The sequence below is a fragment of the Dendropsophus ebraccatus genome, chromosome 9 (genome assembly GCF_027789765.1).
Source record: "Dendropsophus ebraccatus isolate aDenEbr1 chromosome 9, aDenEbr1.pat, whole genome shotgun sequence".
Lineage (NCBI taxonomy): Eukaryota > Metazoa > Chordata > Amphibia > Anura > Hylidae > Dendropsophus > Dendropsophus ebraccatus.
The window spans coordinates 121,861,858-121,874,709 of NC_091462.1; the positions used below are offsets into that span (position 1 = coordinate 121,861,858).

Consider the following 12,852-nt stretch of genomic DNA (forward strand, 5'->3'; position numbering starts at 1 on the left):
ATTAGAGAGAAATGAATTTGCTGACCATTCAGGTTTGTGCAAACCAGAACTTACAATAAGTTTGCTCATCTCTAGTCATTATATAGTGTATAAGTCTTTTCATACATCAGTGTTTCGAGCTTGTGTTTTCATCAGGCTCTCCTCTCCTGTCTCTTCTATGTTATGTTAGTTTATAGTGTCACAGTCTTTTCTTATGTCAGTATTTCGAGATCTAAAATGGTATGGTTGTGCCGTGCTAAAAAAAATGTAAGAATAGTGGAATTAATAAACTCAATATATACGCATCTAGGTATAGTAAATACGGCAATTAAATAGGTGTCTTTGACTCCCCCCCCACCCCCTCGCCTTGAAGTGCGTATCCCTGGCACTCATGGAGTAGTCCTTCCATGCCTCCCTTGGTGATTTTGTTAGGTGAATGGCGTCCGATGGTGTGTACCTCACTTGCAAGTTTAAAGTCCCGGAGCGTAGCTTCGCTGTGACGTCACAGGTGTTATGATTTGCTGGGAGGGCCAAACTTCCTCAATGTATTTAGAAGGCAATGTCCTTCTTCATCAAGAGGATCCAGCTCTCTATTACTCTCTTTTTAATATAGGAGTTCTCATCCATCCCGGGGTGGATCTCTGCAGTATCTTATTATTTTCTAAAGGTTACAAAAAAATTGCAAAAATTTCAATCTCCGCTTAAAGGCCCACTGGTTTCAAGGTGTTTAAATTGGAAATGTATTCACTTTCTCTGACATTTTGTTAATGTAGTTACCTCCCCGCTATTCTGATTAACTGCTTCTATACCTCCAAAGCTGGATCCTATTTCTTTGTAAAAGTCTCTGTAATGTCGGGATCGTGGATGGCCATCAAACAGCAGTATTTCAAGCTTCTGCTCTTCTTCAGTCTCTCCTCTTCTGTCTCTTCTCTATTATACCAGGTCATTATATAGTGTCACAGCATTTTTGTATGTCAGTATTTTTCTTCATCAGGGTGTCTACTCCTTTCTCATCTCTTCTATACCAAGTCATTATATAGTGTCTTTGTCTTTTAATATGTCAGTGTTTCGATCTTGTGCTCTTCATTTGGCTCTTCTCTTCTGCACCATTCCTCTGTCAATATATTGTTCATTATGCCCACATTTCTTGTTTTCTCCCCTTTATTTCCTAGATGAGATCATGTCCCAGTTTCCACCAAGAGAGAAAAACACAACAGAAATACCAGATGAGCGGAGGTGAGACAAAAGCATCAGGTAATCGATACCTATCACATCACCCCCAAGCAGTCATCGCCTCAAATTTAAAGGAGAATAGCAGAAAAGATTATCACAACAAGATGGGATGCCTAGTCAGGACAAGAGGGGGCAGAATACTCATATGCAGCAGTCTGAACCTCCATTACTGAACTGCAGGAATCATAGGGAAGCAGTGGACATGTTTCCTTGCTGTGTGTGAATGCGACAATAAATATGTGCTAGAACCGTGATCATGATGTCTCTTGACATGACATCTTCTAAGAAGGGTTCTTGAGTAACTGGACTGGTTGGGGTTAGTGGGTGAGAGTAAGTAGGCGATGATTAGAATAAGTGGGTGAAGATTAGGGTTACTGGGCGAGAATTAGGGTTGAAGTTAGTGGGTTAGAATTAGGGTAAATGGACGAGGATTAGGATTAGAGTTAATAGGTGAGGATTAGAGCTAATGGGTGAGGGTTAGAGTTAGTGGTTTAAGGTTATTGAGGATTATTGTAAGGGGGTTGGTGGGTAAAGACTAGAGTTAGGGTTAGTGGGTGAGGATTAGAGGATCAGGGTTAATGGGTGAAGATTAAGGTTAGAGGGTGTGGTTAGTGGGGTTATTGTAAGAGGGGTAGGTTTAATGGGTGAGGATTAGGGGTGAGGATTAGGGTTAGTAGGTAAGGATTGGGGTTAGTAGGTTAGGCATTAGTGGGTGAGGAATACGGTTAGTAGGTTAGGATTAAAAGGTGTGGGTTAGTTGGGACAGATTAAGGTTAGGGGTTTAGGGTTGGTTGCAGGATTATTTTTAGGGAGTGGGTTAGGGTTAGTGGGTGAAGATTATTGTAAGAGGGGTAGGTTTAATGGGTAAGGATTAAAGTTAGTGGGTGAGGTTAAGCGTTAATAGGTTAGGATTAGTGGGTAAAGGCTAGGGTTAGTAGGTTAGGAATTAGTGGGCGAGGATAAGGATTGGTAGGTTAGGATTAGTTGGTGAGGGTTAGGGTTGGGGTTGATAATAAGGGTTAGGTTATGGGTTAAGGATTTGGATTAGTGGGTGAGGATTGGGGTTAGGGGTAAGGATAAAGGTTAGTTGGTTAGGGTTAGTTGGTAAGGATTGGGGTTAGGTTGGGTGTTAGGAATTAGTGGGTGAGGATAAGGGTTTGTATGTTAGGATTAGTTGGTGAAGGTTAAGGGTGAGGGTAAGGATTAGTAGGTTACAGTTAGTGGGTAAGGACTGGTATTAGTGGGTGAGGGTTAGGGAGTAAGGATTGGGATTAGTAGGTTGGATGTTAGGAATTAGTGGGTGAGGATAAGGGTTAGTATGTTAGGATTAGTTGGTGAGGGTTAGGGGTGAGGGTAAGGGTTAGTAGGTTAGAGTTAGTGGGTAAGGACTGGTATTAGTGGGTGAGGATTTGGGTTAGGATAAGGGTTAGTGGGTAAGGATTGTGATTACTGGGTGAGGATTGGGGTTAGGGGGTTTGAGGTAGGGTTTTAGAATCCCCTCCTAGAATATGGCCATGTCATCTATTTGCGTTATTTAATGTGATATGTTTCTGCATTTTTAGGGCTTTGTCTGCGTCCTCAGCGACCCTGGAGTTGGACAGATTGATGGCATCACTTTCGGACTTTCACAAACAAAATACGGTCACAGTTTTATTCATTACATTTATTACATTGCTTTTTATCTTCTAATAATGATGATATCTGATTTCCTTGACCACAGCAAAAAAAAAAATCAGTAAGGGAACAAGAAAAAAGGTATAGGGTGGACACGGCCATGCCTGACCCTCCACCGGCCCTAAAGAACCTTGTTGGGCGTAACAGCCAATCAGGTTGCTACTTTGTCTTCATTCCCTTTTACAATAATGGGACTACTTCTTCCTATGTTGCTGGTAGCCGTTTTATTCAATCTTCTCCATGATGATTTTTACAGTTTTGCTAATATTTCATGTAAAGTTCTATTATGCCTTCAAGTATTGCCTCAAATATGTTTTCACTGAGAAAATTTAAAAAAAATTCTAGCATCAATACAATGTTCATTAGGGGCAAACAAAGAGAACCCGTTGAACCTGGGTTCATTTCGAACTTCCGCAAAAATTTGGTTCGTTCAAATAAACCTTTAACAAAATGACGGTTTAAGACATTTTTAAACTCTTTTAGGATAGTGGCACGAGCATGGAAATATCCCTAAAACAATTTTTCAGTGTCATTTCTGCTAAAAGTCTCCCCCATCCTTTGAGTACTGACCGCTGTTTTCAGATGACGAAGTGGAATGTCCGGATGGTCTGTGTTTGAAAGGCAGTTTTGAGACATTGAAAGCCTTCAAGGCAGACAGGAGAGCCTGGGAGGGGCACCTTCTGGATCACACTGCCTGACACTGGAGAATGACAGCATTGGCGAGGAAACATTCATCCCGATTACGAAGATGATGATGTTGCAGACAGTGATTGGCATCAGGGTCCAAAGGCAGAATCAAAGTCACCATCAGGGGAGCAAAGTTTGGTTGTGCCAGCAAGTGGGCATCAAGGCAAGAGTTTGCACAGATGACAAATTGGTGCAACCTGACCACCTCAGACATGCAGTGTCACTTGGAAGCCAAGCTCTGGATTGAATGGGAGAGAGCCAACAAACAACCTGCACCAGTGGGTGCAACCAAAGAAAAAGATATAGGGAATCACATGGAACTCCAACAATATTGGAAAATTTTAAAAAATATGTAAATTTTATTAAAGATCACAATAATCACAGAAAGAAAGAACAAGCCTTAACCAATAAAAATAATTTAAAAACCCTTATACTAAAGGCTATAGCCCCTCGCCATCCTGGAGAAAAATCTGTGTAAACAACCACTCAGTCTAAAACTATAAATAATGAAGGTATACTGTCCCCCTTAAGACAAAAAATAATCACAGTGAGAAATAATATGTACCCCCAAAAAATACATGACAAACCCAATACCCAAATATTGGAACTTAGTAAATGCACAAAGAGAAAAAAAAGTGTAAAAGTGCCTGTATATGGGGGAAGCAGATGAATAACCAAATTAAATCAGACCAAGTGACCCAGGATGGGATGTAGAAACCCTACGCGTTCCGTCCACCTACTGGACTTTCTCAGGGGTAATGAGTCAAGAGTACAGAGCTTGTTTTGTATACTATTACCATACCTCTATACATGATTCCACTTTGTATGCAGTCCCAGGTCAGGGTAAAGATGGCTGAAGCAGCGTGGGTACAATACGTCTGCACATGCGCAAGGCACGCAGCGAGCCTGTGTATGCTCTGGTGTAACCAGAGTGAGGCTTGAGCTGATGCGCTCCAAATGTAAGTCTCACATGATTCGATTACAACCAAAAGGAGGCTTGGACTGATGCGCTCCAAGCATATATCTCATGTGACTCTATTGTGATCAGAGTGAGGCTTGGGCTGATGCGCTCCAAGCAAGTATCGCGCATGACTATCATAAACAAAGTGAGGCATGGGCTACTGTGCTCCAAGCACGTATCTCGAATGCGCTTAGCACTTAACACTCTAAATTTCCTTATGGGGTTGTAATCAATCAGATAAATGCATTTGTTACATAGCAGCAATTACATATAAAAAGTAAATGGCGGTAAATATATATATTTTTTTATATTTTATTTTTATCAAAAAAAGAAATTTACAAACATAGGGAAGACTATATACATCAGTCATTCACCTACAAATACTACAACATGATATGTATTTCACCCCAAGACCCCCACCCACCCCAAGAGAGGAGAAAAAAAATAATAAAAAAAACCTCACACACAGAATATCAAATCTCCTTTATACAGACCCAAGATGACCTACTCCCCTGTCCATGGTGCCCATAATTTGCTGCATCTCTGCATAGCCTTGAGAGAGTTTTGTTTTGCCCAGTATACCTCATAGTTATGAACCTTAACTGTCAAACTTATCCATTCCTCGATTGAGGGGGCCTTATTACCAAACCACCACCTGGATATTACAACTTTTGTCAGAGAACTCAATTTATTTAATAAAGAACCCACCCGACCATCATTGCTATATCCAAAGTCCTGGACAATAGGACATTCCCATAACAAATGGAGAAAATCTGCTTCCTCTCTTAAGCATTTGGGGCATTTAGAATCAACACGATGGCCTCTTCTGTACAGATCTCTTGGGGATAAATATAATCCATACAGAACTTTTAGCTGGATCAGCCTGTGTGAAGGATTAATTGTTACATATTGTATACCCTCAATGATATCTGTCCACAGATCATCCACCATGATACCAACTCTAAGTTCCCATTTTCCCCTAACCTTCCGTAGATGTCCCTTCCCCTTCACCCTAAGTAAGCGCAAATATATTTCCGAAAGACATTTTTTCCCCAGCATAGGGGATCTCAGATAGGGAAAAAAATCATGTGACTGAACACACCTCCTTATTCAGTGTAGCAACAAAAGCGTGTCTTAACTGTGTATAGTAAAACCATTGTGAGGGTGCCTTCACACCTACCGTATCGCAGCAGAAAATCCGCTGCGGATCCGCAGCAGATTTAACTAAATGAATGAACACAGCATCAAATCCGCACTTACAAATCTGCTGCGGATCCGGATTTGACAGTGCGTATTTAATGCTGTGTTCATTAATTTAGTTAAATCTGCTGCGGATCCGGAGATTTTCTACTGCGATACGGTAGGTGTGAAGGCACCCTGAATCAAATTTTTGTTTGAACTCTTGAAAAGAGATTAAATCTCCTTCTTTAATAACCTGTGAGATATATTTGATCCCCCTCTGAGCCCAAAAAGCGGAGTCCCGAAGGGTCTCAAATTCTGTTAAGTGAATATTAATCCAAATAGGAGAAAAGTGAAAAACTCCAGTAATCTTATCCAACCTTTTGAGTGCCTTCCAAATCCTAATATATAGATCTACTTGTGAAAGAACCTTTATGCCCGCAAACCCCCCCTCTAAACAAACAAAAAAATCATCGTACTCCAACTTAGACAGTATAAAGTGTATGATAGGTGAAGATTTATATTTCTTAAATAACTGGGCCCCCATGGCCAGGAAATACAGACGGAAATCGGGGAGGGCCATTCCACCCTCACAGGCTCTTTGAGTCCAGCTATGATACTTAATCCTTGGCTTTTGTCCCACCCAAATAAACACATTTAACATTATCTCAATTTGACTGAACCAGGTGAAAAGAGGATAAATAGGCATTGAGGTAGGATAATCATTTTAATTATCCTATAATAAAATAAAATTTAAAATGGCGGTAAATATTTAAACCAAGTGATTCAACAAGAATAAAGCGGACATAGGTATACAGATACACTAATTTAGAGTGTACCAAACATTTTGTTGTTGCATGTTCACTAATTCCTACGAACTGATCATGCATGGTAAAGATCCCATGCTGAAAGCTTGTTAAGTCTATTTCCACAAACATATCACATATGTACCAATCCAAACATGTCACCGGTCCTTATGTATAGTTGCAACAATAATATGTAAAATATAAGACAATAAGCTTATTATGCACTTCATACCCCATATACCTTATTTAGAGACCATCAAGGTTGTCAGCTTCATGTTACACTATGGCAGCATATAATCATCTGAATCTGGTATTAGAGATAGGACAATAGGAGTCACCATCTATAACATATAATTAATTGTGTGCTTTGCTGTAGATGTCTCTGACGCAGCAGCCTGAAGCTTCAACGCCCAAAAGCTCAACAACGGGTTTTGGAAATGAAGAAGTCAAAAGCCCAAGTCCTGGGGAGCCGGAGGTGCGGAGTTCTTCTGGGTCCACATCTGATGTAACACAAGACAATTGTGCTGCAGAAAAGAAACTTCCAGAAGAAATGTGCCTGCCCAAATGTACCGAACCCGATGGGAGAAGTGACCTGGACTCTATGCTGGTGAAACTTCAGTCTGGTCTGAAACAGCAAGGAATAGAGACATTACCCAAAGGGCTGTGTGAGAGTTGCCAAAGACCCATAGTCGGACAGGTAATGCTCCATAGTGTACACATCCAGGTATACGTCCTCCACATATCCAGCCTGAGTCCTAAGGCCATGTTAACACATAACAGGACAGGTAACGCTCCATACTGTACACATCCAGTTATCCTGAAGATAAAAGCCTCTGTATTTCCTTATAAATAGGGGTACGAGAGGGAAGGCACACAAGATGGAAGATGGGTCTACGAGATACAATAAAGCTTTACCACATACACCTCATATACAAGACCAGCTCCAGGTTTTGTGGGCCCTTGGGCAACAGAGCCTCAGTGGGCCGCTTTTGTGGAGCAAATGATGGGAGATACAGGCGGGGAAAAAAATCACAGCAGAAACAAGATATCATATATATCCAGGGTGCTCATCCTGCGGCCTGATATGTGAAATCTATCTAGATACATTTATTCAGGGATTACATATATATTCATGGTGCTCAACCTGCGGTCAGATTTGCCCCATAATCCCAGTACAAAGAGCTTCCCTTAATATACTTATTCTGTAAATTAATGTTCACATACATAAAAATTTCTGTTATGGAAATTATGTTACAGAGGTGGTCTCCTCAAAGGCAACATTTATGGTTACATACATTACATATAAAAATTTTTATGGCATTGTTTTTGCAGTCCTATGCAGAAGCCTATGAGAAACAATTATAAAATCCTTCCTCAGTCATATTCCCTGATCTCCCTCAGCACAGTGTCTACAACATGAATGCAGTGTATTGCTGTGACTGCTTTCGTGTTGGCTCACCCATCTTTACTATAAAGAACCCAGCTGATGATGATAAATGGCTCAGTTTTTAATGTCCCTATTCTTCCCCACTCAATCTAGAGCTGGGAGACCCACTCAGAGGCAGAAGCTTTCTACTTTTGAGTGGGAAACACCACACAAAAAAAGAGTGGTATCAGGCGGGACTGGGCCCCTAAAGGCGCTGTGGGCCCTGGCACTTACCCTAGTTAGCCAGGTGCTGATACCGACCCTGCTCATATAGACAATGCAGCTTCACTGCATACATCTTACATATACAATACAGCTCTACCACATATGTCTCATATATACGGAAGGCGGGAGTACAAGATGGAATATGGGGATATCATATGAGGCAGAAGAGGGAAATATGGGACAATAGGCAGGGTAAGAAGGTGGGTGTACAAGATGGAAGACAAAGGCAAAAGGCAGAAGACCGGGGTACAAAGCAGAAAATAGACGCACGTGGCAGAAAACGATATACAAGATGGAAGACTGGGATATGAGATGTAAGACAGGGGCATGAGATGGAATATAGGGGTATAAGGTAGAAGATGGGGTACAAAGCAGAAAATGGGACTACGAGGCAGAAGACAGGATATGAGATAGAAGACAAGGGTACAAGGTGGATGGGGGTATAAGGCAGAAAATGTGTGTATGTGGTAGAAAATGGGGACTTAAAATGGAAGGCTGGTATACGGGATGAAAGATGGATGCGAGATTGATAGATTGGGGTAAGAGGCAGAAGATTGGGTATGAGGTGGAAGACGGGCATGAGGCACAAGATGGGAACACAAGGCAGAAGATGGAGACAGAAAGAAAGATTTAGGGTACGAAGCAAAAAACATGAGTCGGAAGACAGGGACACAAGATGGAAGACAGGGACAAAAGGCGGAAGAGAAGAGTATGAAGTAGAAGATGCGGTACAAGGCAGAAAATGAGAGTATGTGACAGAAGACAGGGATATGTGATGGAAGACGGGCATACGAAATGGAAGACTGGGGCACAAGATAGAACACACTGCCTTCAGCCTTTTATCAGGGATTAGATTTTGAATTATACCCTCAAATACCCCATCTGGGTGATGACTGTGTCCATACTGTGTCAGTGAGTTATCAGGGAATGATTCTCTATATGTCACACAAGTGTCCCCAGGGGTCTTCTGCCCAACTGACACCCAGCACATTATGGTCAGAGCAGCTCTGTGGACCCTTATATCCAGAGTTAGGGTTATATTCCTTCATCATGTAGTTGGTTCTGCACCAGTAATCGGTAATGCCACCAGTCCAGCTAGCACAATGACTCTATTAGGTATCATTGTTACCAGAGGCTGGCACTGCCATTGTATACGTCCTTGGACTGCTGGTGGATAGGACAGTCTAGAAGCTAGAGCTGCAGAAGGGACTGTCAGTCAATGGCTGAAGTAGTTCAGTGGATGTAATATAAGTTATAAAGGCTTTATGACTTCTCACTACCCTGAACGTCTCCTGTGACATATAATAACCATGTTCTACCTCCTCAGGTGGTGACAGCATTGGGACATACTTGGCATCCTGAACATTTTGTTTGTGCTCATTGTAAGTCACTCATTGGAACTACAAATTTCTTTGAGAAAGACGGACGTCCATATTGTGAAAGAGATTATTTCACACTCTACGCCCCCCGCTGTGCGCTGTGTGACCTGCCCATCTTACAGGTAATGGTCATAAAGCGGAATGCTTTCTAGATTCCCCATTCATATTCACCTTAACTAGTTACTGCTTTTTCCTTATCGCTTATTTTTTTTTTATTTTAACATATTTTTATTGGACTTTCATGAGAAAAAAAAAGACTTTTACATATAACATATATTCAAGTACAACAGTACAAAATCACAACATAGTTTTATACGTAAAAGCTATAACAGAAATGCCGCTGACTTGTGAATAGGAATCCGTCAGGTGACACATACAGTATCAGAAGAAAAAGTCACATAAGCGAGCGAATGTCAAAGAGCATCACTAGTCTGATAGGTCCCCTTAAACAGGTAAAAATCAAGGTAACTGTAAGGCACCTAACGTACATTTTAATGATTCGGTGCAATACCATTTTGTCAACTGAAATGGGCGAACATTATCATGGATTGCAGCAGCATCATAATGCGTTAAGATAAAAAGTTTCCACTTCTTGAAAAACCTTTTTGTTCCCGAATCATTGTGTCTCTCGGTATCCACTTTATCTATGCCGAAAAAAAGCTTCATTTTGCTATCACCATTCCAATTCTTATCGCTACTTCATGTTGTCTCTATAAAGGTTTTTATTAACCATCCCCTCATTGTTCCTGTGCCGTACATTATATGTTTCTTCCTTCTTTATCACTTTGTACTGTGTCAACCCAATGCAGATACTGATCCCCTCCAGTATAGAGGCTACACTGGACACGTTACTTATACCTATATACTGATACTATACCAGTATAGAGGCCACACGTGACAGGTTACTGATACCAATGCCCTCCGGGACAAAGGCCACACGTGACAGGTTACTGATACCAATGCCCTCCGGGACAAAGGCCACACGTGACAGGTTACAGATACCAAACCCCTCCGGTATAAAGGCCACACTGGACAGGTTACTTATACCTATACACTGATACTATACCAGTATAGAGGCCACACGTGACAGGTTACTGATACCAAACCCCTTTGTTACAGAGGCAACACGGGACAAGTTAGTCATACCAATCCCCTCTGCCATACAGGCAACACGGGACAGGGTACTGATACCAATATACTGATACTATACCGGTAAAGCAGCCACAAGTGACAGGTTAATGATACCAATCCCCTCCAGTATAGAGGCAACATGGGTCAGGTTACTGATACTTCCCCCCCCCCCCCGGTATAGATTCCACACGTGACAGGTTACTGATACCAATCCACTGCGGTATAGAGGCCACACATAACAGGTTACTGATATCATCCTCCCAAAGAAATAAAGCATCTATCACTCTACCACTCTGACCCTGGACTGTATGTACAATAGTATATATCAAACATCTCTGCCTAGACAGAAACCTTGTAAAGCATAATATAGCAAGAAAAATGATGTGCATACAAAAAGAAAAAATAAACAAGGTCACCACTGGCGGAACTACCGCCGTAGCAGCCGTAGCGGCTGCTACGGGGCCCCGCCGCATCAGGGGCCCGTGACGCGGGCCCCTGGAGCTTACATATCCTGCAGCACCCGGCGGCTGAGCATGCCTCCCGGGTGCTGTAGCCGGGGGCCGGTCCCGTGCTCCTCCCGACCCGGAGACTCCTTTCCCCAACCATAGGGAAAAGGAGTCACTGGGCCAGGAGGAGCACGGGACCGGTCCACAGCGCTCCTGTCACCCCCTGTCTGATGCGCGGCTGCCGTCTGATGCCGCGTCCTAGCCCCGGCAGCGCGCGTATCATAGAGTTCTGTGTGGGCTTGTGCTGCGGTTCAACTTCCGGCACAGAGACGTGTGCCGGAAGTCGCGGCCACAGGCCCACACAGAACTCTATGATACGCGCACTGCCGGGGCTAGGACGCGGCATCAGACGGCAGCCACGCATCAGACAGGGGGTGACAGGAAAAAGGCTCGACGGGAGAGCGTGTTGTTAGGTGAGTTTTTTTCTTTTTTTTAAATTTGCTTTCCTCGGAAGGGGGCATCTATAAGGAAGGGGAGGGAGGAGAGAAGGGGGCATCTATAAGGAAGGGGGGGGAGAGGAGGGTGCATCTATAAGGAAGGGGGGGAGAGAAGGGGGCATCTATAAGGAAGGGGAGGGAGGAGAGAAGGGGGAATCTATAAGGAAGGGGGGAGAAGAAAAGGGGGCATCTATAAGGAAGGGGAGGGAGGAGAGAAGGGGGCATCTATAAGGAAGGGTAGGGAGGAGAGAAGGGGGCATCTATAAGGAAGGGGAGGGAGGAGAGAAGGGGGAATCTATAAGGAACGGGGGGAGAGAGGGGGGCATCTATAAGGAAGGGGGAGAGAGAAGGGGGCATCTATAAGGAGGGGGGGGAGAAGAGGAGGGGGCATCTATAAGGAAGGGGGGAGAAGAAAAGGGGGCATCTATAAGGAAGGGGGGGGAGGAGGGGGCATCTATAAGGAAGGGGGGGGAGGAGGGGGCATCTATAAGGAAGGGGGGGGAGGAGGGGGCATCTATAAGGAAGGGGGGAGAAGAAAAGGGGGCATCTATAAGGAAGGGGGGGAGAAGGGGGCATCTATAAGGAAGGGGGGGAGAAGAGAAGGGGGCATCTATAAGGAAGGGGGGGAGAAGGGGGCATCTATAAGGAAGGGGGGGGGAGAAGGGGCATCTATAAGGAAGGGGGGGAGAAGGGGGCATCTATAAGGAAGGGGGGGGGAAGAGAAGGGGGCATCTATAAGGAAGGGGGGGAGAAGGGGGCATCTATAAGGAAGGGGGGGGAGAAGAGAAGGGGGCATCTATAAGGAAGGGGGGGGGAGAAGGGGGCATCTATAAGGAAGGGGGGAGAAGGGGGCATCTATAAGGAAGGGGGGGGAGAAGGGGGCATCTATAAGGAAGGGGGGGGGAAGGGGGCATCTATAAGGAAGGGGGGGGAGAAGAGAAGGGGGCATCTATAAGGAAGGGGGGGGAGAGAAGGGGGCATCTATAAGGAAGGGGGGGAAGAGAAGGGGGCATCTATAAGGAAGGGGGGAGAAGAGAAGGGGGCATCTATAAGGAAGGGGGCATCTATAAAGAAAGGGGGCATCTATAAGGAAGGGGGGGAAGAGAAGGGGGCATCTATAAGGAAGGGGGAAGAAGAGAAGGGGGCATCTATAAGGAAGGGGGGAGAAGGGAAGGGGGCATCTATAAAGAAAGGGGGCATCTATAAGGAAGGGGGGGGGGAGAAGAGGA

The 12,852-nt window shown here is 43.8% G+C and overlaps 1 protein-coding gene across 1 annotated transcript in view; it reads left to right on the plus strand.

The window, feature by feature from the left end:
* Positions 1–12,852, plus strand: part of TGFB1I1 (transforming growth factor beta 1 induced transcript 1) — a 67,648-nt gene that overhangs the window by 40,544 nt on the left and 14,252 nt on the right. Inside the window, exons 6-9 of the mRNA XM_069984790.1 lie at positions 1,152–1,215; positions 2,775–2,853; positions 6,896–7,216; positions 9,498–9,671. Coding sequence (XP_069840891.1) covers positions 1,152–1,215; positions 2,775–2,853; positions 6,896–7,216; positions 9,498–9,671 — 638 coding nt within the window. The remainder of the gene's footprint in view (positions 1–1,151; positions 1,216–2,774; positions 2,854–6,895; positions 7,217–9,497; positions 9,672–12,852) is intronic.